General features: G+C 51.1%; 1 protein-coding gene across 1 annotated transcript in view; it reads left to right on the forward strand.

Moving 5' to 3' along the window:
• Window positions 1-20,737, forward strand: part of HNRNPLL (heterogeneous nuclear ribonucleoprotein L like) — a 35,251-nt gene extending 14,514 nt beyond the window's left edge. The window contains exons 6-12 of the mRNA XM_054398390.1: window positions 6,382-6,453; window positions 11,252-11,469; window positions 12,395-12,516; window positions 14,206-14,407; window positions 16,943-17,000; window positions 17,853-17,951; window positions 20,538-20,737. Coding sequence (XP_054254365.1) covers window positions 6,382-6,453; window positions 11,252-11,469; window positions 12,395-12,516; window positions 14,206-14,407; window positions 16,943-17,000; window positions 17,853-17,951; window positions 20,538-20,593 — 827 coding nt within the window. The 3' untranslated portion in view covers window positions 20,594-20,737. The remainder of the gene's footprint in view (window positions 1-6,381; window positions 6,454-11,251; window positions 11,470-12,394; window positions 12,517-14,205; window positions 14,408-16,942; window positions 17,001-17,852; window positions 17,952-20,537) is intronic.
• The last annotated feature ends 5,010 nt before the right edge of the window (window positions 20,738-25,747 follow it).

Here is a 25,747-nt window from a genome sequence, read left to right on the forward strand (position 1 = left end):
GGTGTCCTTATGGAACTGGGGCAACCTCTTGCTGCTTCCTGTGCAGCACTTGACAGCACAGGAAAGGAAAAGAATTAGATGGAGATTATATATATGTGTGTGTGGAGAGAGAGAGGGAGGGGAGAGGGAGAGAACCCCCAGCCCCAGGGGTTTCATTCTGAAGCCAGCCATGTTAATACACCCCTGCAGATCTTCTCCCCCTCCAGTCACAGGAAAGAAAAGCATTTTGCTAATGATTTTGAGGTTTTCCTTCTTAATGGGACCAAACTGCAAGCTTCCCCCTGGTGTTTCACAGAATCCTAGAGCTGCTTTGGTTTGGAAAAGTCCTCTGAGATCAAGTCCACCCATTGACCCAACACCACCATGGCCACTGTGGCCCCAAGTGCCATGGCCACAGGTTTCTGGAACACCTCTAGGAATGGGGACTCCACCACCTCCCTGGGCAGCCTGTGCCAATCTCTGACCACCCCTGCAGCAAAGAAATTCTTCCTAATCTCCAACCCAAATGTCCCCTGGTGCAGTTTTAGACCATTTCCTCTCATTCTATCACCTGATAGAATCACTAGGCAGAAAAGACCAACCTCCACCTGGCTCCAACCTCTTCAGGGAGCTGTAGAAAGCAAGGAGGTCTCCCCTCAGCCTCCTCTTCTCCACACTAAACACCCCCAGCTCCCTCAGTCTCTTCTCATATGATGCCCTCGAAACCCTTCTCCAGCCTCATTGCTCTCCTCTGGACACCCTCCAGCCCCTCAATGTCTTTCCCATGCTGTGGTGCCCAGAACTGAACTCAGTGCTCAAGCTGTGGCCTCACCAGGGCCCAGTACAGGGGCATGGTCCCTCAGCTGCTCCTCACCAGCCCTGTTCTCCAGACCCTTCCCCATCTTCCCTGCTCTTCTCTGGACACTCTCCAGCAATTCAACTTTCCTCACTTCAGTAAATTTCCTACCAAGTGCCTGGTGCTGTCAGCCCATATTGCAATAAATGGAACGCAAAACTACACCTGAGGTTTTAGTGTTCTACTGGCATTTAGTCAGAAAGTTCCAGCTGGAGCTTGGAGCCTTTCTTTCGGTGCTTTATAAGCAACTTCTGCTGCATCAAAAAGAGAAAAGATTTGTCAAACTGGCTGCAGTTTCAGAGGGTTTAACTCCATGGACTAGGACTAGAAACTTACTTTTTGTTTTCTAACTTATTTTTCACTGCAGACAGTTTAAATGCTCAAAGTAATTGCTATGACTGCCCATTTGCTTTTTAGAGCCCAGAACCAAAGCTGTTAAACCCTGAAAAGGGAATGAAAACCCTCAAATTTGGCAAAAACAATTTTATTTGAAGGCATTCATCACTTTCTCTCTTCAGGCTTTATTGCCAAAGTCAGTCATATAATGGATCATTGGAAGGGACCTTAGAGATCATCCACTCCAAGCCCCTGCTGTGGAGAAGGACAGCTCTCAACTAGAATTGGTTGCCCGAGGTCTCATCCAACCTGGCCTTAAACATCTCCAGGGATGAGAAATCCACAGCCTCCCTGGGCAGCCTGTGCCAGAGTCTCACCACCCTCACCCTGCAGAACTTCTCCCTCAGCTCCAGTCTAACCCTGCTCTGCCTCAGCTTCAAACCATTCCCCCTTGGCCTGGCTCTAGACACCCTCAGCAAAAGTCTCTCTGCAGCCTTCCTGCAGGATCCCTTCAGCTATTGCAAGGCAGCTCTGAGGTCCCCCTGGAGCCTTCTCCTCTCCAGGCTGCACACCCCCAGCTCCCTCAGCCTGGCCTCACAGCAGAGCTGCTCCAGCCCTTGGAGCATCTTTGTGGCCCTCCTCTGGCCTCACTCCAGCAGCTCTGTGTCCTTCTGCTGGGACCACCAGACCTGGAGGTCTCATGATGAGTTGGGAGAGGGGAGCTGAGACAGCTGCAAAACATACAGGAAGCCAAACCAGTTACCAGCTTGGTTCTCCATGTAGCCACCCTGTCCTTCTGCTGGGGACACCAGACCTGGAGGCAGGATTGGAGGTGAGGTCTCAGCAGAGCAGAGTCAAGGGGCAGTAGCTGTCCTCAAAAGGTTGAGCAGATTCGTTTTCATCTTCTGCTGTTGCCTTGTCTGATGCAAACCGGTTGTTCCTGGTTTTCCCAGGGCAATGCCTCCAGCTGCACAGGGCCTGGGGTTGCCACTTCCAGCAACCAGGCTTCATTTTGCTTGGGAGCTGCTGCAAACTGAGCAAGGTCTTGCCCTACCTTCTCAAGGCAGCTTTTATCCACCAGGAGACATCCATTGTGCTGCTTCCCACAGAGACACCTGGCTGGGTGGATTTTGGTCAGGCAGTCTGGGCTGCGGGTGGGGGGAGAAGCAGCTTGAAAATGGGCCGTGCTGCTCTGCTTTCCTCCAGTACTGTAGCCCCCTTGCTTAACTTTCTCTCCTCGAAGTGCTGGGTTTGCTCAAAGGATTGCTCTGCCCTCTGTTGCGAGTGCAGGAGGGCTGAAGGAATTAATGCACCCTCGGAGCCTGTCGGGTGTGCTGCCGCCGCCGCCTCCTGCCAGGGCTTCCCAATCCTTTCAGCAGCACCCAAGCCACAACGGAATATTTCTGGGAATATTTGCTGTCCGCCTCTGTAACGCTCTCTGTTTACTGATTGTGAAACCGTGTAACACAGGTTGTTGTTGGCTTCTGCTGAAACCTCTTGAAAAGAAGCCCCCCCCTTTGAAAATGTGTTGCTGTTGAAGCTAATGTTGTGATTCAGGTACTGTCTTTCAAAAGTCCTGCCTTTCAACCTTGTTTTTTTTAAGCCAAAAAAAAAAAAAAGAAAAGAAAAGAAAAGGAAAAAAAAACAGAAAGAAAGAAAAAAAAAAAAAGAGATACCTGGGTCACTGCTGCTGTCGTATGGTTGTTACCTAGAGCAAACGTGTGCCGTGCCTGGTTCAGGACAACTCTCTTGGGTATCGCCAGACCTCTTTTAAATGCTTGCATCTCCTCCTTGCCCACTCCCCTCCCTTCCTTCCCTCCCTCCTCCCACTCCCCATCTCCCTCCACGTTCCCCCTTCACCCCCTCTCACTCCCACCCATACCCTCCCCCTTCGAATCAACTTAAAGTGTGATTTGGTTTAACGGTGGTGTCCCCAGGGTTGTTACAGCTTACGGTTTAAAGAGATAGGAGGAATGAGGGAAGAAAAAATAACGAATGATAAGATTAACAAGGACTCCAAATTGACTGTGGTTGGTTGCTTTGGGTTTGGGCTTTGTGTTTCTACTTGCTGCTTATTTTTCGTGGGGGCTTTTTTTGGTTGTTGTTTCTTTTTGGTTGGATTTTTCTTGTTTCTTTCCTTTTTGGTTTATTTCTGTTTTGGTTGTTTCTTTCTTGCTTGTTTCTTGCTTGCTTCTTTCTTGCTTGCTTCTTTCTTGCTTGCTTCTTTCTTGCTTGCTTCTTTCTTGCTTGCTTCTTTCTTGCTTTTTTCTTGCTTCTTTCTTGCTTGCTTCTTGCTTGCTTGCTTCTTTCTTGCTTCTTTCTTGCTTGCTTCTTTCTTGCTTGCTTCTTTCTTGCTTGCTTCTTTCTTGCTTGCTTCTTTCTTGCTTCTTTCTTGCTTCTTTCTTGCTTCTTTCTTGCTTGCTTCTTGCTTGCTTCTTTCTTGCTTGCTTCTTTCTTGCTTGCTTCTTTCTTGCTTGCTTCTTTCTTGCTTCTTTCTTGCTTGCTTCTTTCTTGCTTCTTTCTTGCTTCTTTCTTGCTTGCTTCTTGCTTGCTTCTTTCTTGCTTGCTTCTTTCTTGCTTGCTTCTTTCTTGCTTCTTTCTTGCTTGCTTCTTTCTTGCTTCTTTCTTGCTTCTTTCTTGCTTGCTTCTTGCTTGCTTCTTTCTTGCTTGCTTCTTTCTTGCTTGCTTCTTTCTTGCTTGCTTCTTTCTTGCTTCTTTCTTGCTTGCTTCTTTCTTGCGTGCTTGTTTCTTGCTTCTTTCTTGCTTGCTTCTTTCTTGCTTGCTTCTTTCTTGCTTGCTTCTTTCTTGCTTCTTTCTTGCTTGCTTCTTTCTTGCTTCTTTCTTTCTTGCTTCTTTCTTGCTTGCTTCTTTCTTTCTTGCTTCTTTCTTGCTTGCTTCTTTCTTGCTTCTTTCTTGCTTGCTTCTTTCTTGCTTGCTTCTTTCTTGCTTGCTTCTTTCTTGCTTCTTTCTTGCTTGCTTCTTGCTTGCTTCTTTCTTGCTTGCTTCTTTCTTGCTTCTTTCTTTCTTGCTTCTTTCTTTCTTGCTTCTTTCTTGCTTGCTTCTTTCTTGCTTGCTTCTTTCTTGCTTGCTTCTTGCTTGCTTCTTTCTTGCTTGCTTCTTTCTTGCTTGCTTCTTTCTTGCTTGCTTCTTTCTTGCTTGCTTCTTTCTTGCTTCTTTCTTGCTTGCTTCTTTCTTGCTTCTTTCTTGCTTGCTTCTTTCTTTCTTGCTTCTTTCTTTCTTGCTTCTTTCTTGCTTGCTTCTTTCTTGCTTGCTTCTTTCTTGCTTGCTTCTTTCTTGCTTGCTTCTTTCTTGCTTCTTTCTTTCTTGCTTCTTTCTTTCTTGCTTCTTTCTTTCTTGCTTCTTTCTTTCTTGCTTCTTTCTTTCTTGCTTCTTTCTTGCTTGCTTCTTTCTTGCTTGCTTCTTTCTTGCTTGCTTCTTTCTTTCTTGCTTCTTTCTTGCTTGCTTCTTTCTTGCTTCTTTCTTGCTTGCTTCTTTCTTTCTTGCTTCTTTCTTGCTTGCTTCTTTCTTGCTTGCTTCTTTCTTGCTTGCTTCTTTCTTGCTTCTTTCTTGCTTGCTTCTTTCTTGCTTCTTTCTTTCTTGCTTCTTTCTTTCTTGCTTCTTTCTTTCTTGCTTCTTTCTTTCTTGCTTCTTTCTTTCTTGCTTCTTTCTTTCTTGCTTCTTTCTTGCTTGCTTCTTTCTTGCTTGCTTCTTTCTTGCTTGCTTCTTTCTTGCTTCTTTCTTGCTTCTTGCTTGCTTCTTTCTTGCTTCTTTCTTTCTTGCTTCTTTCTTACTTGCTTGTTTCTTGCTTGCTTCTTTCTTGCTTGCTTCTTTCTTGCTTGCTTCTTTCTTGCTTCTTTCTTGCTTGCTTCTTTCTTGCTTGCTTCTTTCTTGCTTGCTTCTTGCTTGCTTGCTTCTTGCTTGCTTCTTGCTTGCTTTTTTCTTGCTTGCTTCTTTCTTTCTTGCTTCTTTTTTGTTTGTTTCTTTTTGTGGTTGATTTTTTTGTTGTTGTTTCCTTTTGGTTGTTTCTCTTTGGCTGTTTCTTTTTTGGTTGTTTCTTTTTTGGTGTTTTTTTGTTTGGTTTGGGGTTTTTTGTTTCTTTTTTTGCTTTGTTTCTTTTTTGTTGTGTTTTTTGTGTTTGGTTTGGGTTTGGTTTTTTGGTTGTTTCTTTTTGGGTTTTTTTTGTTGTTTTTCTCGGTTTTTTGGGGGGTGTTTGGGGGCTTTATTTTTTGTTTGTTTTGTTGGGTTTTTTGAAATTTTTTGTTTGTTTTTGGTGTGGGATTTTTGGGGGAATTTTTTTGTTGATGTTTTGGGGGGTGTTTGTTTTTTGTTGTGATTTCTTTTTGGTTTCTTGGTTGTTTTTTTCCAGTTGGTTTTTTTTGGGGGGGTTGATGGGTTTTTATTGTTGGGGTTTTTTTTGTTTGGTTGGTTTTGCTTGGTTATTTTTACTGAGTTTTGTGGGGTGTTTTGTTGGGGTTTTGGTTTTTTTTTTTGTTTAGTTGGGTTTTTTTGTTTCATTTTGTGGTTTTTTTGGGGGGATTTTGTGTCTTGGGTTTTGGTTGTGGGTTTTTTTTGTTTGTTTTGGTTTTTATTTTGTTGTGTTTCATGGGGGGTTGGGGTTTTTTGGTTGTTTTTTTCTTTTTTTTTGGTTTTTCTTTGGGTTTTGGGGGGGTTTTGCTTTTATTTCTTGGTTTTTTTATAGTTTTTTTGAGGATTTTTGTGGGGGTTGTTGGGTTTTTTGTTTTTCTTTCTTTCCTTGTTTGTGGTTTTGGTTTTTTTTTTGTTGTGTTTTGTGGGGGATTTTTTGTTGTCTTTTTTGTTGTTACTGGGTTTTGTTGGGTTTTTTGTTGTCTTTTTGGTTGTTTCTTTTGGGTTTTTTGGTTGGTTTGTTTATAGTTTTGTTTTTTTTTTTTTTTCCTTTGGGTGGTTTTGGTTGTTGTTATTTTTTATAGGAGTTTTTGGGGATTTTTTGGGTGGTTGTTTCTTGTTTTTCTCTTTTTTCATGGTTGATGGCTTTTTGTTTTTTTTGTTGGGTTTTGTAGTGGGGTTTTTTGTTGGTTTTTTTGGTTGGTGGGTTGGGTTTGTTTGGTTTTTTCTTTTGGGTTGTTTTTTGTTGTTGTTTTTGGTTTCTTAACTTAAGAAGCTTTGTGTCTGAAGTGGAGCCATCCTTGCTGTGCATACTAAACTCTCTTCTTTCCCTTCCCACATGGTAGACAGAGGGAAGGGCCGCCAGAGGCAAGCTATTTTGGGAGAGCACCCATCATCATTTAGACATGATGGTTATGGTGAGTAACACTGGGAGGTCCTGGCTGCCACTTCTTGACCTGGGGGTGGAAATGGTCGATGTCTCCATTCAAGCCCTGTGGGGGGAGCCTGGCAGCCTGAGCAGCTCCCTGCTGTGCTGCTGGAAGGGTAGCACTGTCAGCCCACCTGCTGAAAAGGAGACAGTCACTGAAATCACACAGTCACACAGTGGGAGGGCTTGGGAAAGGCCTTTAGAGGTCATCCAGCCCAACCCCAGAGCAACATCAGCCAGGCCAGGTTACACAGGAACACATCCAGGTGGGGTTGGAAAGGCTCCAGAGAAGGAGACTCCACAACCTCTCTGGGCAGCCTGCTCCAGGCCTCCAGCAGCCTCACACTGACAAAGTTTTGCCTTCTCTTCCCTTTCTCCTCATGTTGAGGTGGAACCTCCTGGGTTCCAGCTTGGACCTGTTGTGCCTTGTCCTGTCATTGGGCACCACCAACCAGAGCCTGGAGCCTTCCTCCTGACCCCCAGCCCTCAGCTATTGATAGACATTGATCAGATCCCTCTCAGCCTTCTCCTCTCCAGACTGAACAGCCCCAGGGCTCTCAGCTTTCTTCATGTTCAAGTCCCCAAATCATCCTCCTGGCTCTCTGTTGGACTCTCTCCAGCAGGTCTCTGTCTCTCTCTTGACCTGGGAAGCCCAGAACTGGACACAGCATTCTAGGTGTGGTCTCAGCAGGGCAGAGCAGAGGGGAAGGAGAAGTTCCCTAGAGAAATGCATCTCTGCATTTCTTGCTGTACCTCTTCCTTCCATGGAGAGCCTCCTGCTCCACCCATTCATTCCTTTCACAGGATCACAGGATGCTAGGGGTTGGAAGGGACCTCTGGAGGTCATCAAGTCCAACCCCCCTGCCAGAGCAGGACCATAGAATCTAGAGCAGGTCCCTTTAGCACCAGCTGGAAAACAGCAGCTCTGCTGGGAAAGGAGCTCTCCTCTGGAATGCCACAGCAGAGCTGGATCAGTGTTCTGGTGCACCATGGAGCTCTTTGATGTTCCTGCATGCAAAGCTGTGGGTTGTTGGCTTTGTGCTTCTTCTCACTGAGCTAGAAAAGGTACAGGTGTGTGGCTGTGGGAGTGCTGCCTGGGAGTTAGTCTTCTAAAGTGCTGCAGTCCTTACCAGCACTATGCCTAATTGGCCTGGGCACCATGGTGGACAGAAGGATGCCCAGGAGCCAGCAAGGTGCCCTGGTGGCCAAGAAGGCCAATGCCATCCTGGGGTGGATCAGAAGGGCTGTGGTGAGTAGGTCCAGAGAGGTTCTCTTCCTCCTCTCCTCTGCCCTGCTGAGGCCACATCTGGAATATTGTGTCCAGTTCTGGGCCCCTCAGGTCAAGAGGGACCCCAAGGAACTGCTGGAGAGAGCCCAGCACAGAGCCCCAGAGCTGCTGCAGGCAGTGGAACATCTCCCTGTGAGGCCAGGCTGAGGGAGCTCTGGGGCTTGGAGCAGAGGAGCCTGAGGGCTGCCCTCATTGCTGGGGAGAAAGCTGTGCAGGGCTGGAGCCAGGCTCTGCTCAGGGATGGCCAAGGACAGCACAAGGGGCACTGGGGGCAAGCTGGAGCAGAGGAGGTGCCACAGGAGGGAAGAGAAGGCAAAACTTTGTCAGTGTGAGGGTGCTGGAGGCCTGGAGCAGGCTGCCCAGAGAGGTTGTGGAGTCTCCCTCTCTGGAGCCTTTCCAACCCCACCTGGCTGTGTTCCTGTGTGCCCTGCCCTGGGTGCCCTGCTCTGGCAGGGGGTTGGGCTGGATGACCTCTGGAGGTCCCTTCCAACCCCTAACACTCTGTGGTTCTGTAAATGAGGATTTGCTGTCACTTTGAGGTGTTGGACCAAGACCTCAAGACTGAGAGATTGATGTCCCCAGTTAGATGTGGGTTTGGTCATCCTTCCCTCTCTGCTCAGCCAGATGCAGTGTGAACTGTTTTACCTCTTGCTTTGCAGACCTCTTTCTGATGTTTGACAATCCAGGCTGACCTTCTGCCTACTCTTTCCAAAGGCCCTTCTAATCTCCAGAATTTCCAAGTTCTACCTTGTACTCACTGATGGGTTTTTTTGCAATCTTTCTCCTGTACTCTTCCATCTGAACACCTGGAAGTGTTCAAGGCCAGGCTGGGTGAGGCCTTGAGCAACCTGATCTAGAATCATAGAATCAGTCAGGGTTGGAAGGGACCTCAAGACTCAGCCAGTTCCAACCCCCCTGCCATGGGCAGGGACACCTCACACAGGATCAGGCTGGCCAGAGCCTCATCCAGCCTGGCCTGCAAACACCTCCAGGGATGGGGCCTCAACCACTTCCCAGGACAACCTTCAGGGCTGCTCTCAAGTTAGTCCCTGCCCAGCCTGGATCTGTGCTTGAGATTGCCCTGACCCAGCTGCAGGACCTTGCCCTTGGTCTTGTTGAACCTCATGAGGTTGTCATGGGCCCAGCTCTGTAGCCTGCCCAGATCCCTCTGGATGGATCCCTTCCCTCCAGCCTGCCCAGGTCCCTCTGGATGGATCCCTTCCCTCCAGCCTGCCCAGGTCCCTCTGGATGGATCCCTTCCCTCCAGCCTGTCAGCTGCACCACACAGCTTGGTGTCATCAGCAAACCTGCTGAGGGTGCACTCAATGCCACTGTCCATGTCACCAACAAAGATGTTGAACAAGCCTGGTCCCAGCACTGATCCCTGAGGGACTCCACTTGTCCCTGGCCTCCACGTGGCCATGGAGCCATTGCCAGCCACCCTTTGGGTGCTGCCATCAAGCCAGTTCTGTATCCATCCAGTGGTCCCCACCCATCAAACCCCTGTGTCACCAGTCTGGAGACCAGGCTGTGGTGTGGGACAGTGTGGAAGGCTTTGCTCAGGTCCAGGTCAATGCCATCAGTTGCTCTCCCCTCATCTGTCAATGTTGGTGACCTGTTCATAGAAGGCCACCAGGTTTGTCTGGCAGGATTTGCCCTTGGTGAAGCCCTGCTGACTGTGCCCAATCACCTCTTCACTATTCTTCTGTCTCTAGTGGAAGTTCTTCACTATTCTCTGTATCTCATGGAAGTTGTCCCTTGGCCATGGCAGGGGTGTTGGAACTGGCTGGTCTTCAAGGTCCTTTCCAACCTAAACCATTCTGTGGATCTATGAATGCTAAGTAATGTGCCTGTCTTCTCCTCTGCACTGTCTCCTGACTGCTTTTAGCCAGAGAAAAAAGACCCAAAAAGGTTCCTTTTATACTTGATTGATGTAAATTGGAAGGACTGTGGTGAGCAGGTCCACAGAGGTTCTCCTGCCCCTCTGCTCTGCCTTGGTGAGGCCACATCTGGAATATTGTGTCCAGTTCTGGGCCCCTCAGCTCAAGAAGGACCTCAGGGAAGTGCTTGAGAGAGTCCAGCACAGAGCCACAAAGATGGTTAGGGGAGTGGAACATCTTCCTGTGAGGCCAGGCTGAGGGAGCTCTGGGGCTTGGAGCTTGGAGCAGAGGAGCCTGAGGGCTGCCCTCATTGCTGGGGAGAAAGATGTGCAGGGGGAGTGCCCAGAGGCTGGAGCCAGGCTCTGCTGGGGGATGCCCAATGCCAGCACAAGGGGCAGTGGTGGAAGCTGAGCCATAGGAAGTGCCATGGGAACAGGAGGAAGAATTATTTCCCTGTGAGGGTGGCAGAGCCCTGGAGCAGGCTGCCCAGGGGGGTTGTGGAGTCTCCCTCTCTGGAGATACTTAAAACCCACCTGGCTGTGTTCCTGTGTGCCCTGCCCTGGGTGCCCCTGCTCTGGCAGGGGGGTTGGACTGGATGAGCTCTGGGGGTCCCTTCCAGCCCCTGACATTCTGTGACTCTGTGACTTTCCCCTTGTTTTTGTCTGAGAAGAGCAGGGATCCTTGTCCTTGACCAGTAACACTGATTGCACTGCATACTGTTTGTGGTCTCTAAGGCATGATGAAGGAGTGGTGAACCCTGTTTCAGACCCTCTGAAGTGAGTAACACCAGGCACCAGGACAGGATAGAGGCTGCCCTGCTGGAGAGCAGCTCCATGGAGAAAGACCTTGGAGTGCTGGTGGGCAGCAAGTTCTGCATGGGACAGCAATGTGCCCTTGTGGCCAAGAGAGCCAATGGCATCCTGGGGGGCAGCAAGGAAAGTGTGGGCAGCAGGGCTGGGGAGGTTCTGCTGCCCCTCTGCTCTGCCCTGCTGAGACCACCCCTGGAATGCTGTGTCCAGTTCTGGGCTCCCCAGGTCAAGAGAGACAGAGACCTGCTGGAGAGAGTCCAACAGAGAGCCAGGAGGATGATTTGGGGACTTGAGCATCTCCCCTGTGAAGAGAGACTGAGAGCCCTGGGGGTGTTTAGTGTGGAGAGGAGAAGGCTGAGAGGGATCTGATCAATGTCTATCAATAGCTGAGGGCTGGGGGTCAAGTGGAGGGGGCCAGGCTCTGCTGGGTGCTGCACAGTGATAAGCCAAGGAACAACAGGGACAAGCTTGAACATAGAAGATTTCAGCTGAGTGATGCTCAGTGATGGGATGAGGAGCAAAGGACAAACTCCATCACAGGAAATTCCATCTCAACATGAGGAGAAACTTCTTGGGTGTGAGGGTGAGCCCTGGAGCAGGCTGCCCAGAGAGGTTGTGGAGTCTCCTTCTCTGGAGCCTTTCCAACCCCACCTGGATGCATTCCTGTGCAGATTTCCCTGGCAGGGCTCTAGCAGGGGGGGGCTGAACCCTATCTCTAGAGGTCCCTTCCAACTTCTGGTGTACTGTAGTGCTGTGGAGTGGGTGAAGCCTGTTGCCAAGCCTCTGAAGCAGAGCCCTTTGTCTCCTCAGGGTCCCACGGGCCCCTGCTGCCCTTGCCGAGCCGCTACCGCATGGGATCTCGGGACACGCCGGAGCTGGTGGCTTACCCCTTGCCCCAGGCATCCTCCTCTTACATGCATGGGGGAAACCCTTCTGGCTCAGTTGTCATGGTCAGTGGGCTGCATCAACTAAAGATGAACTGCTCCAGGGTCTTCAACCTCTTCTGCTTGTATGGCAACATTGAGAAGGTAAGGCAGCGTTTCGCAGGCGCTTGGGAACTGCTCCCGCAACGGTCCTGGGTTTGGGGGATGGGCTCTCAAATCCTGCCTCCTGGTTTGTAGTCAGCAAGGCCAAGGGCAGGGTCCTGCACTTTGGCCACAGCAACCTCATGCAGTGCTACAGACTGAGGGGTGAGTGGCTGGAGAGCAGCTTGGCAGAGTGGGACCTGGCAGTGCCGGGTGGCAGCAGCTGGACACGAGCCAGCAGTGTGCCCAGCCGAGGGCATCCTGGCCTGGATCAGGAACAGTGTGGCCAGCAGCACTAGGGATGGAATTCTGCCCTGTGCTCAGCACTGGGGAGGCCTCATCTAGAATGCTGTCTGCAGGTCTGGGCCCCTCACTTCAGGAAGGATCTTGAGGTGCTGGAGCAGCTCCAGAGGAGAGCAACAAGACTGGGGAGGGGGCTGGAGGGAAAGGCTGATGAGGAGAGGCTGAGGGAGCTGGAGGAGAGGGGACTCAGGGGGGGACCTTATCACACTCTACAACTACCTGAAGGGAAGTTGTAGTCAGGTGGGGGTCAGACTCTTCTCCCAGGCAACTTGTGACAGAACAAGAGGGCATGACCTGAAGCTGTGCCAGGGGAGGGTTAGGTTGGAGGTTAGGAAGCACTTCCTCAGGGAAAGGGCAATCAGACAGTGGGATGCCCAGGGAGGTGTTGGTGTTGCCATCCCTGGAGGTCTTTAAGCAAAGCTTGGATGTGGCACTTGGTGGCTTGGTTTAGCTGCTGTGGTGGTGGCTCATAGGCTGGACTGGATGATCTGAGAGGTCTTTTCCAGTCTCAAATAATTCTGTGACCAACCTCTTGGTTGGCTCGGCTGAGGCAATGGAGATTTTTATCTATCTATCTATCTATCTATTTATTTATTTATTTTCCTCCCCCCCTTCCCTGTCTCAGGTGAAATTTATGAAGACTATCCCAGGCACAGCACTGGTTGAAATGGGTGATGAGTATGCTGTGGAAAGGGCTGTCACACACCTCAACAATGTCAAGCTCTTTGGGAAGAGGCTTAATGTCTGGTAAATGTGCTTGGGCAGAGGAGGAGTCTGCCAGGGGGCAGAGGGAAGGAGGTGGCAAATGGGCAGCATCCCCTTCTTGTTAGCTTGCTGGGGAGTGAGGATGTCCGATTGCCAGATGGTGATTCCTTCATCCCTTGTTACTGATTCCTTCATCCCTTGTTACTGATTCCTTCATCCCTTGTTACTGATTCCTTCATCCCTGCTTCTTGATTCCTTCATCCTTAGTTACTTATTTATTCCTTTGTTCCTATTTTAGTTCTTTATTCCTGTTTATTCCCATGTATTTATTCCTCTATTCCTGTTTATTTACTCCTTTATGCCTCTTTAGTTATTCCTCTATTCCTATTTAGTTATTCCTCTATTCCTATTTAGTTATTCCTCTATTCCTATTTACTCCTTTATTCCTATTTAGTTATTCCTTTATTCCTATTTAGTTACTCCTTTATCCCTATGTAGTTGCTCCTTTTTTGCTATTTAGTTACTCCTTTTTTGCTATTTAGTTACTCCTTTATTCCTATTTAGTTACTCCTTTATTCCTATTTATTCCTATATGCCTATTTATTTATCCCTTTATTCCTAGTTATTTGTTCCTTTATTCCTGCTTATTGCTACTTGTTTATTCCTTTATTTTTATTTATCCCTTTATTCCTACTATTTATTCCATTCTTATTTATTTATCCCTTTATTCCTATTATTTATTCCTTTATTCTTGTTTATCTCTTTATCCCTATTTATTTATTCCTGTTTATTCCTATTTATTTATTCCTTTATTCTTATTTATCTCTTTATTCCTATTTGTTCATTCCTCTATTCCTATTTATTTATCTATTCATTTATTCTTATTTATTTATCTCTTTATTCCTATTTATTCCTCTATCCCTATTTATTTATTTATTCCTTTGTTCTTATTTACTTATCCTTTATTCCTATTTATTTATTCCTTTAGTCTTATTTATCTCTTTACTCCTATCATTTATCCCTTTATCCCTATTTATTTATTCCTTTATCCCTATTTATTCCTGTTTATTCTTATTTGTTTATTCCTTTATTCTTACTTACTTATCCTTGTATTCCTATTTATTTATCCCTTTGTGACTATTATTTATTCCTTTATTCTTATTTATTTATCCCTTTATTCTTATTTACCCCTTTATTCTTACTTTTTTCCTCCTTTATCCTTACTTCTTTCCCCCTTTATTCTTATTTATTTCCCCCTTTATTCTTACTTCTTTCCCCCTTTATTCGTATTTATTTAGTCTTTTATTCTTACTTCTTTCCCCCTTTATTCTGACTTCTTTCCCCCTTTATTCTGACTTCTCTCCCCCTTTATTCCTATTTATTCATTCCCTTATTCCTATTTGGAATTGTATTCCCTATCAATTTCTCATTCCAGTGCTATATAAGAAACCTTCATTCATCAACCCACTAAATACAGGCATTCCATGGACTGGCTGTTAAGAAACTGTATTCCCTGATGGATCTTACCCATCCTTCCTGCTTTTTTGAAGGAAGGAAGGAAGGTGGGGGGGGAGGGTGTGTGTCAAATCCAGGGAATCTTTTTCTCCTCCTCTTTCAAACTGTAGAGAAACATCAACTCTGCCCTCCTTAGGAGACACCAACCTGCATGTGAAGCTTTCTCTCTCTCTGTTTGTAACCATATCTCCCCAACACGTGTCCTTCAAATCCCAGTGTCTCCAAGCAGCACTCAGTGGTCCCAAGCCAGATCTTTGAGCTGGAGGATGGGACGAGTAGCTACAAGGACTTTGCCATGAGTAAGAACAATCGCTTCACCAGCGCGGGCCAGGCCTCCAAGAACATCATCCAACCTCCTTCCTGCGTCCTGCACTACTACAACGTCCCCCTCTGTGTCACTGAAGAGACATTTGTCAAGGTAGGGCTGGGAAAGGGGCTCTGCACACAGGGATCAGAGTGCTGTAGGGCTTGGAAGGCACCTCGGGAGGTTCTTCCAGTCCAGCCCCACCCTGCCAGAGCAGGAGCACAGAATCCAGCACAGGGCACACAGGAACACATCCAGACAGGGCTGGGAAGGCTCCAGAGAAGGAGACTCCACAACCTCTCTGGGCAGCCTGCTCCAGGCCTCTGGGACCCTCCCAGGGAAGAAGTTCCTCCTCCTGTTGAGGTGGAACCTCCTGTGCTGCAGTTTCCATCCATTGTCCCTTGTCCTGTCCCAGGGTGCAACTGAGCAGAGCCTGTCCCTGTCCCCTCCCTCCTGACCCCCAGCCCTCAGCTATTGATAGACATTGATCAGATCCCTCTCAGCCTTCTGCTCTCCACATTAAACACCCCCAGGGCTCTCAGCCTCTCCTCCCCAGGCAGTACTTCAATCTCTTCATCATCCTCATAGTCCTCCCTTGCACTCTCTCAAGTAGATCCCTGTCCCTCCTGAACTGGGGAGCCCAAGAGGGACAGGGATCTACTCAAGAGAGTCCAACAAAGGGCTATGAGGATGCTGAAGGGACTGGAGCAAGTGCCCTGTGAGATCACTTACAGGGTTCATTGGAGTCAGGAATTAAATTCTCCTCCCAAAGCTTTGCACCATCTTTGTGTAAGTAAGGTGAATGTTATGGCAGAAAAGGGTTTTTGAGGTGATTCAGCCTCATTGTTCAGAGTGACAGATTGCACTGGGTAGGGAGGGAGCCTCCCAGGGCATCTTGCCCAACCCCCCTGCACTCAGCAGGGACACCTCCAGCTAGAGCAGGCTGCACAGGGACACAGCCAGGCTGAGCTTGGATGGCTCCAGGGATGGGAGCCAGTAAAGAAAGTTCCTCCTCATGTTAAAGTGGAACCTCCTGTGCTGCAGTTTCCATCCATTGCCCCTTGTCCTGTCACAGGGCACAGTGAGCAGAGGCTATCATAGAATCAGTCAGGGTTGGAAGGGACCACAAGGATCATCCAGTTCCAACCCCCCTGCCATGGGCAGGGACACCTCACACAGGATCAGGCTGGCCAGAGCCTCATCCAGCCTGGCCTTAAACACCTCCAGGGATGGGGCCTCAACCACCTCCCTGCACAACCCATTCCAGGCTCTCAGCACTCTCATGGGGAAGAACTTCTTCCTCATGTGCAGCCTGAATCTCCCCACTTCCAGCTTTGCTCCATTCCCCCTAGTCCTGTCCCTGTCCCTTCCTTCCTGATCCCAGCCCTCAGATATTGATAGACATTGATCAGGTCCCCTCTCAGCCTTCTCTTGTCCTCGTTTGCAACTTGGAAAGAGGAGGACAGCAGAGGAGCTGCTTTTTGAAATACCACTGGAGCCTCCCTGCTGGGTTTTCACAACTCCACATTTATTTCACAGTTTCCACATTTATCTTCTTTTGAATTATTCCTTTCATGTGAGAGCTTACAAATAAAGTGGGGTTTGGTTTGATGTGGGTTTGTTTTTTTGTGGGGTTTTTTTTTCATAGAGGAAGAGGAAAATAAAGTTCAAAACACTCAAACAAAGCCTTGAGGAGGAATTATTTGAAGCTGAGGGAGAGTAGGTTCAGACTTGACCTTAGGAAGTAGCTCTTCAGTACAAGTGTGGTGAGACTCTGCTGCCCTGAGAGGTTCCAGGTGAACAGAAGGGAAAACTTTGTCACTGTGAGGGTGACCTGGAGGCCTGGAGCAGGCTGTCCAGAGAGGTTGTGGAGTCTCCTTCTCTGGAGCCTTTCCAACCCCACCTGGATGTGTTGGGCCTCTCACTTCAGGAAGGATCTTGAGGTGCTGGAGCAGGTCCAGAGGAGAGTGACCAGACTGGGGAGGGGGCTGGAGGGAAAGGCTGATGAGGAGAGGCTGAGGGAGCCAGGAGTCTTCAGCCTGCAGAAGAGGAGACTCAGAGGGGACTTTATCACTCTCTACAACTACCTGAAGGGAAGTTGTAGTCAGGTGGGGGTCAGGCTCTGCTCCCAGGCCACTTGTGGCAGGACAAGCTGCACTAGGGGAGGGTTAGGTTGGAGGTTAGGAAGCACTTCCTCAGGGAAAGGACAATCAGGCACTGGGATGGACTGCCCAGGGAGGTGGTGGAATCACCATCCCTGGGGGTCTTGAAGCAAAGCTTGGATGTGGCACTTGGTGGCTTGGTTTAGCTGCTGTGGTGGTGTTGGCTCATAGGCTGGACTGGATGATCTGAGAGGTCTTTTCCAGCCTCAATTCTGTGATTCTGTGTGACCCTGTTCTGGCACAGGAGGCTTGGACTGGATCCTCTAAATCAGAACTACAAATCTAACCCTACTTTAGGAAGAATGTTTTGCCATACCCTCCTGGCAGCTCTCCTGAAGAGTCACTCTTTGGCTTTTATTTTGGGGGTGGGGTGGGGGGGTTGGGGTGTGTTTTTCCATGTGTCTCTTCCAGGAAGCTGGGAATTCTTGCTGCTGTGTTTCTTATCTGCATTTTTTCCCCTCTGTGTTGTGTTTTCTCTTGGTGACAGCTGTGTGAGGATCATGAAGTCCTGGGCTTCATTAAATACAAAGTGTTTGACCCAAAACGTAAGTGAGCTGGGACCTGGGGGTGCTGAGGGGCTGGGGGGAGCATTTCCTTTTTTTTCCCCCCACCCCCAGTTAAAAGGAAGTTGTAGTCAGGTGGGGGTCAGGCTCTTCTCCCAGGCAACTTTGTGACAGGCCAGGAGGGCATGAACCAAGCTGCACCAGGGGAGGGTTAGGCTGGAGGTTAGGAAGCACTTCCTCAGGGAAATGGGAAGCAGACACTGGGATGGACTGCCCAGGGAGGTGGTGGAGTCACCATCCCTGGAGGTGTTTAAGGAAAGCTTGGAGGTGGCACTTGGTGGCTTGGGTTAGTTGATGTGGTGGTGTTGGGTCTGAGGCTGGACTGATGATCTGAGAGGTCTTTCCCAGCCTCAGGAATTCTGTGATTCTGTGTGACCCTGCTCTGGTACAAGGGGTTTAGACTGGATCCTCTAAAGCAGAGCTACAAATCCAACCAGCCCTGGAGGTCTTTAAGAAAAGCTTGGATGTGGTACTTGGTGGCTTGGGTTAGCTGATGTGGTGGGGGAGCTGCTGGAGGGGGTCCAGAGGAGGCCACCAAGAGGCTCAGAGGACTGGAGAGCCTCCCCTGTGGGGACAGGCTGGGAGAGAGAAGGCTTCAGGGAGACCTTAGAGCAGCCTTCCAGTACCTGAAGGGAGCTCCAGGAGAGCTGGGGAGGGACTTTTGGCAAGGGCTGGGAGTGCCAGGAGGAGAAGGAATGGATTGAAGCTTGAGGAGGGCAGATTGAGACTGGAGATGAGGGAGAAATCCTGTAGAGTGAAGGTGATGAGGTAAGAGCAGCAGTCAGGAGGTGTTGCTGATCCTCTCCTTCCCTCTTTGATGTCTCTCTTGGACAGCTTCTGCCAAAACACTGTCTGGGCTGCTGGAGTGGGAATGTAAGACAGATGCAGTGGAAGCTCTCACTGTACTTAATCACTACCAGATAAGGGTCCCAAGTAAGTCAATTTTCCTTCTTTTCCTGCTGTACCTCTCTTCTTTTTTCTCTTCTTTTCTTGGCACTGTCTTTAATCCCTACTTTAGGTCACATTTCATTGCTACCTAAATGGCAGAATTCTTAGGGTTTTTTTGACTCAACCTAGAGAACCACAGAATGGGTCAGGTTGGAAGAGATCTGAGAGATCATCTACTCCAACCTCCCCCCCTGCCATGGGGCAGGGATTACATCTCAGCTGGATTTGGTTGCTCAGAAATTTAAGGACTGAAGACATGCTCTGCAACTCTGAAGTTATGGAAAGATGAAGTCTCTGGAGGCAGAGCACTGTGTCCAGGTCTGGGGCTCCCAGCACAAGAAGGAATGGGTCCAGAGGTGGCCACCATGATGATCAGAGGTCTGGAGAACCTCCCCTGAGGGGACAGGCTGGAGGAGTTGGGGCTGTTCAGCCTGGAGAAGAGAAGGCTCCAGAGAGACCTTAGAGCAGCCTGCCAGGACCTGAAGGGGCTCCAGGAGAGCTGGGGAGGGACTTTGGACAAGGGCTGGGAGTGACAGGAGGAGAGGGAATGGATTGAAGCTTGAGGAGGGCAGATTGAGACTCTCTGCCCCTCTGTCTGACTCTCTGCCCCTCTCTCTGACTCTCAGTCCCTCTCTCTGACTCTCTGCCCCTCTCTCTGACTCTCTGTCCCTCTCTCTGACTCTCTGTCCCCCTCTCTCTGACTCTCTGTCCCTCTCTCTGACTCTCTGTCCCTCTCTCTGACTCTCTGTCCCCCTCTCTGACTCTCTGTCCCTCTCTCTGACTCTCTGTCCCCCTCTCTCTGACTCTCTGTCCCCCTCTCTCTGACTCTCTGTCCCTCTCTCTGACTCTCTGTCCCTCTCTCTGACTCTCTGTCCCTCTCTCTGACTCTCTGCCCCTCTGTCTGACTCTCTGCCCCTCTCTCTGACTCTCTGTCCCTCTCTCTGACTCTCTGTCCCCCTCTCTCTGACTCTCTGTCCCTCTCTCTGACTCTCTGTCCCCCTCTCTGACTCTCTGCCCCTCTCTCTGACTCTCTGTCCCTCTCTCTGACTCTCTGTCCCCCTCTCTCTGACTCTCTGTCCCCCTCTCTCTGACTCTCTGTCCCCCTCTCTGACTCTCTGCCCCTCTCTCTGACTCTCTGCCCCTCTCTCTGACTCTCTGTCCCTCTCTCTGACTCTCTGTCCCTCTCTCTGACTCTCTGCCCCTCTGTCTGACTCTCTGCCCCTCTCTCTGACTCTCTGTCCCTCTCTCTGACTCTCTGTCCCCCTCTCTCTGACTCTCTGTCCCTCTCTCTGACTCTCTGTCCCTCTCTCTGACTCTCTGTCCCCCTCTCTCTGACTCTCTGTCCCTCTCTCTGACTCTCTGTCCCCCTCTCTGACTCTCTGTCCCTCTCTCTGACTCTCTGTCCCCCTCTCTCTGACTCTCTGTCCCCTCTCTCTGACTCTCTGTCCCTCTCTCTGACTCTCTGTCCCTCTCTCTGACTCTCTGCCCCTCTCTCTGACTCTCTGTCCCTCTCTCTGACTCTCTGTCCCTCTGTCTGACTCTCTGCCCCTCTCTCTGACTCTCTGTCCCTCTCTCTGACTCTCTGTCCCCCTCTCTCTGACTCTCTGTCCCTCTCTCTGACTCTCTGTCCCTCTCTCTGACTCTCTGTCCCCTCTCTCTGACTCTCTGTCCCTCTCTCTGACTCTCTGTCCCCCTCTCTCTGACTCTCTGTCCCCCTCTCTCTGACTCTCTGTCCCTCTCTCTGACTCTCTGCCCCTCTCTCTGACTCTCTGTCCCTCTCTCTGACTCTCTGTCCCCCTCTCTCTGACTCTCTGTCCCTCTCTCTGACTCTCTGTCCCTCTCTCTGACTCTCTGTCCCCCTCTCTCTGACTCTCTGCCCCTCTCTCTGACTCTCTGTCCCTCTCTCTGACTCTCTGTCCCCCTCTCTCTGACTCTCTGTCCCTCTCTCTGACTCTCTGTCCCCCTCTCTCTGACTCTGTCCCCCTCTCTCTGACTCTCTGTCCCTCTCTCTGACTCTCTGTCCCCCTCTCTCTGACTCTCTGTCCCTCTCTCTGACTCTCTGTCCCCCTCTCTCTGACTCTCTGTCCCCCTCTCTCTGACTCTCTGTCCCTCTCTCTGACTCTCTGTCCCCCTCTCTCTGACTCTCTGTCCCTCTCTCTGACTCTCTGTCCCTCTCTCTGACTCTCTGTCCCTCTCTCTGACTCTCTGTCCCCCTCTCTCTGACTCTGTCCCTCTCTCTGACTCTCTGTCCCTCTCTCTGACTCTCTGTCCCCCTCTCTCTGACTCTCTGTCCCCCTCTCTCTGACTCTCTGTCCCTCTCTCTGACTCTCTGTCCCCCTCTCTCTGACTCTCTGCCCCTCTCTCTGACTCTCTGTCCCCCTCTCTCTGACTCTGTCCCCCTCTCTCTGACTCTGTCCCCCTCTCTCTGACTCTCTGTCCCTCTCTCTGACTCTCTGTCCCTCTCTCTGACTCTGTCCCCCTCTCTCTGACTCTCTGCCCCTCTCTCTGACTCTCTGCTCCCCTCTCTGCCCCTGTGATTCTCTGACCCTGTGTTGTGTTTTCTCCTGGCAGATGGCTCCAACCCTTACACCTTGAAGCTTTGCTTCTCTACCTCCTCCCATTTATAGAGAAGAGGACAGCATGGTCAGAGCCACAGTCACCTGGATCTGCAAGCCTCCCAACTGCTCTCTGCTCACCCAGCTCCACCAGTGGTTGTGCTGATGTTGCCTTGTTTCCACTCACTTCTAACCTCTTTGCTCTTGTTTTATAATAAATGGATGTTCCTTCAGAAATACAACCAGAAAAACCTCAGAGTTTTATTTTTCATTCCCCTTCCCCCCTTTGTTTTGTTTTGTTTTGTTTTTTTTTGCCTGAGAGAAGGTTTGTTGTGAGCTGGCTCCAACCTTGGGGTTTTCTCAGTGTAGTCTCTTCAGATGGTTCAAGAAGCAGCAGGAGTAGAAACAAGACAGACAGAGGAGAATTATATTTGCAGTGGCAATGATGGTGAAGGGTAAGGAAGTGTTTTACCACTTAGAGGCTTTCATGGGCAGGTAGGGGAGTGGCTGTGTGGGAACCTGAGCTGCAGCGCTTGGAGTTTGTTTCTTTGCAGCCCTGTTAAGCAGTGAAATGTTACAACAAGCCTGTCCATGTTGATGCTGTGAGTTCAGACTGATTTAAAGTCATTTTGGGGCACTTTTTAGTGCTCTGGGTTGATTTAAAACCCAACCAGAAGCAACTCCTCTCCAGCTGCATCACCATGATGCCATCCCCCATCTTAGGAGCCCTTGAAGAGGACAACTGCAGGGCTGTACCAATGTGCTCCTCCTCATTTCCCAGCATGGAAACTTCAGGCTGTGGTGATCCACACATCCTCTTGCATTTTGTTTTCTTGTGGAGAGCAGTGGTTGTGGCATACTGAAATGCTAAAGCTTTTATCAGATGCTTTCATCAGGTTGCACAGACCCAGTTTTGTAGCAGGCCTGACTTGGTGTCTGGTTCAGGCAGAGCTAACAGAGGATGTGCTGAAGCCTGTCCATGTTGATGCTGTGAGTCCAGACTGATTTAAAGTCATTTAGGGCCCTTTTTAGTGCTCTGGGTTGATGTAAAACCCAACCAGAAGCAACTCTTCTCCAGCTGCATCACCATGATGCAGCTGCTATCTTAGGAGTCCTGAAACAGGACAACTGCAAGGCTGTCCCAATGGGCTCCTCCTCATTTCCCAGCATGGAAACTTCAGCCTGTGGTGTTCCACACATAGAATAGAGTCATAGAATCAGTCAGGGTTGGAAGGGACCTCAAGACTCAGCCAGTTCCAACCCCCCTGCCATGGGCAGGGACACCTCACACAGGATCAGGCTGGCCAGAGCCTCATCCAGCCTGGCTGCAAACACCTCCAGGGATGGCGCCTCAACCACCTCCCTGGACAACCCATTCCAGGCTCTCAGCACTCTCACGGGGAACAACTTCTTCCTCACATCCAATCTCAATCTCCCCACTTCTAATTTTGCTCCATTCCCCCCACTCCTATCACTCCCTGACACCCTCAAAAGTCCCTCCCCAGCTTTCTTGGAGCCCCCTTCAGATCCTGGAAGGCCACCAGAAGGTCTCCTGGGAGCCTTCTCCTCTCCAGCCTGCACAACCCCAACTCTCTCAGGCTGTCTCCAGAGCAGAGCAGCTCCAGCCCTCTGCTCATCCTCATGGCCCTTCCCTGGACACCTTCCAGCCCCTCCAGAGCCTTCCTGGAACAGAGGCTCCAGAACTGGACCCAGAGCTCCCATCACAGGGTCTCAGAATGGCAGAGGTTGGAAGGGACCCCTAGAGATCAGCTAGTCCAACCTCACTGCCCAAGGCAGGGTCACCTGGAGAAGTTCACATAGGAACCCATCCAGGCAGGGTTGGAAGATTCCTTCCTCCAAGGATTGTCATTCCCACAGGGTGTGGAGGATCTAACTGCAGCCAGCTTGCTTGTGCCATGCTTTGGCCTTGCCCCTCTAAAGGAAGCAGCCTCAGTCCCTTCCCTTGTGTTCAGAAGGTTTTGGGGATCCCTCCTGTGCCAAGCCTTTGTGTGGTGGCATCTCACAGCCAGCTCTCTGGGCTGGAGCCAGGCATTCATTCCCACAGGGTCTCTTCTTCTTGCAGCTGCTGATGTGAGGCCTTGGTTTCTGGCATGATTCATTTCACTTTGTCCTTCCTCTGCTGCTCCTGAAGCAGCTGCAGCCTGAGCAGGTCTTGGTGCAGAGAGGAAGGAGTGCCCCTGCAGTTCATGTGCCAGGGAGCCAGCAGCTGCTTAAAGAGGCAGGAGAATGAAGCTTCTTTCCCAAAGCATCTGGGGTGCTGGCAGCAGGGGTGAGAGCAAACCCCTGAGCTGGGCTCTGTAGCATGGAGGATGGCTGAGGCTGGCAGCTGCTGCAGCACACAGGGTGGAATTAGAGTCACAGACAGAGGCCATGACCTGGGGGTTGGTTTCTCTTGCCACCATAGAATCACAGAATTGTCAGGGCTGGAAGGGACCTCAAGGCTCAGCCAGTTCCAACCCCCCTGCCATGGCCAGGGACACCTCACACTACAGCAGGTTGCTCACAGCCACATCCAGCCTGGCTGTAAAAACCTCCAGGGATGAGGCTTCCACCACCTCCCTGGGCAACCTCTGCCAGGCTCTCACCACCCTCAGGGGGAACAACTTCTTCCTAACATTCAATCTCAATCTCCCCACTTCTACTTTTGCTCCATCCCCCCAGTCCTATCACTCCCTGACACCCTCAAAAGTCCCTCCCCAGCTTTCTTGGAGCCCCCTTCAGATCCTGGAAGGCCACAGGAAGGTCTCCTGGGAGCCTTCTCCTCTCCAGCCTGCACAACCCCAACTCTCTCAGGCTGTCTCCAGAGCAGAGCAGCTCCAGCCCTCTGCTCATCCTCATGGCCCTTCTCTGGACACCTTCCAGCCCCTCCAGATCCTTCCTGGAACAGAGGCTCCAGAACTGGACCCAGAGCTCCAGGTGGGGTCTGAGCAGAGTGGAGCAGAGGGGGAGAATCCCCTCCCTGGCCCTGCTGGCCACACTTCTCTTGCTGCAGCCCAGGCTCTGCTTGGCTCTCTGGGCTGCAAGTGCTCACTGCTGGCTCCTGCTGTTGAGCCTGGAGAGGAGAAGGCTGCAGGGAGAGCTCAGAGCTGCATTTCAATGTCTGCAGGGGAGCTGCAGGCAGGCTGGGGAGGGACTGTTGAGAAGGGCTTGGAGTGCTAGGCCCAGGGGCAGGGCTTTGAAAGTGGAGCAGGGCAGCTTGAGGTTGGAGCTGAGGAGGAAGTTGTGCCCAAGGAGAGTGGTGAGACACTGGCACAGGCTGCCCAGGGCTGTGCTTGAGGCCCCAGCCCTGGAGCCATCCAAGCTCAGCCTGGCTGTGTCCCTGTGCAGCCTGCTCTAGCTGGAGGGGTCCCTGCTGAGTGCAGGGGGTTGGGCAAGATGCCCTTGGAGGCTCCCTCCCAACCCAGTGCCATCTGAATCTGAGGGTGAGGAGGTGAAGAGGTGATGGCAGTGAGGGGCAGAGCAGGCAGGGGCAGGACTGGCAGGGGCAGGGCAGACAGGGGCAGGGCAGGCAGGGGCAGGACTGGCAGGGGCAGGACTGGCAGGGGCAGGACTGGCAGGGGCAGGGCAGGCAGGGGCAGGGCAGGCAGGGGCAGGACTGGCAGGGGCAGGACTGGCAGGGGCAGGGCAGGCAGGGGCAGGGCAATTCCTGCCACAGAGGCATTTTTCTCCTCCTTCCCTGCAGGCCTTTCAGAACAGGCTGGTGCCTCTTGGCCTCTCCTGCTGCTGTGGGTGCCTGTGGCTCTGCCTGTCCCCAGATGCTAGCACTGAGGAGGATGCAATCCTGGCTTTAGCTGCTGTCTAGTCCCCAGGTGCCTGGGTGCTAGGCTCAGCCCAGCTGCTGCAGCCCTGGCCTGGCCTCTTTGTCTGAAGCAGAAGGAGCTGAGGAGAAGGCAGAGGCACGACTGAGGCTGCAGGTTCAGGGGCAAGCTCCTGTCAGGCTCCTGCAGAATCTCAACCAATTTGCCTCTCTGTCCCCAGCCCCCTGAGCAGCTGAAGTGCTTCCTGGCACCTGCTCCTCAGCTTCTTTGTGCTGTCAGCTGGAGCAGGAAACTGACTCAGCAGCAGGTATAAATTCCTCCTTATTTCTCACCTGCTGATTTTTTCTGCCTGCAACTCTTCCCTTCCCTCTGCCCAGTGGTGAGCTGAGCTGGCAGGGAGGAAGCTGCCATGGGGAGGGGGGCGTCTGTCCCAGCTGGCAGCCAAGGTGGGGCCACAGCTTGCCAGGGTGAAGGGTGAGAGGCTGAAGCTGTCTCTGTGCTGCTGTGGCACTGAAGGCCAGCAAGGAGCATTCCCAGCTGTCCCCTGGCAGCAGTGCAGCATCCCCTGGCCCCCAAGGGCTCTGCCCTCCACTGGCTCCTCAGGACCCAGCCACTCAACTGCTGCTAGACCCCAGAGGCAGCGTGGCAGGAGCCCAGGAGATCTGTTGGAGCTGGCTTGCCCTCCCCAAGGCCAACTCCTCCATTTTCACCTTGCTGGCACAGATCATTCTGCCAAGGAGAGGTGAGTGTGGAGCTCTGCTTAGATGGGCACAGCCTCACAGACTGCACTGGGCTGGGAGGGAGCCTCCAAGGGCACCTTGTGCCACCTCCCTGCACTCAGCAGGGACACCTCCAGGAGCTCCTCCTGGGGGGGCTGGGCTGCAGCAGTGGCTGCTGGTGGGGTGGCACTCCCTGGCAGAGCTGTTTGCCTGCCTGCAGCTGAGCAGGGCTGGCCTAGGGCTGCTCTGCAGAGGGGGTGGGAGTGGGGGTTGGGTTGCACAGGGAGACTGCTGTAAGGTGGGCACTGCATGGAGCCCCTTTGTGGGCACAGTTCCAGACTGAAGGAAGCAAGGTCAGCCACACAGGCTCCTTGAGCTCTGAAGAAAGCAGATGTGAGTGGGATGTGGGATGCACAGGCAGCACTAAATGGAGCTGAGCTTTATCCCTGAGTGTCCATCCCACTGCTCTTGGGGCAAGATGAAGTTTCTCCTGGAAGGAGCTGCAAAGCAAAGTGTGAGCAGGTCAGCAGTGGCGTCCCCCAGGGCTGGCTGCTGGGCTCAGCTCTGTTTAATGTCTTCAGCACTGCTCTAGAGGAGGGCATCCAGGCAGCCTCAGTCAGCTTGCAGGTGGCACTGAGCTGGGAGGCAGTGTGGAGCTGCTGGAGGGCAGGAAGGCTCTGCAGAGGGACCTGCACAGGCTGCAGCCATGGGATGAGGCCAGTGGGATG

Source organism: Indicator indicator, unplaced genomic scaffold (assembly GCF_027791375.1).
Source record: "Indicator indicator isolate 239-I01 unplaced genomic scaffold, UM_Iind_1.1 iindUn_scaffold_52, whole genome shotgun sequence".
Lineage (NCBI taxonomy): Eukaryota > Metazoa > Chordata > Aves > Piciformes > Indicatoridae > Indicator > Indicator indicator.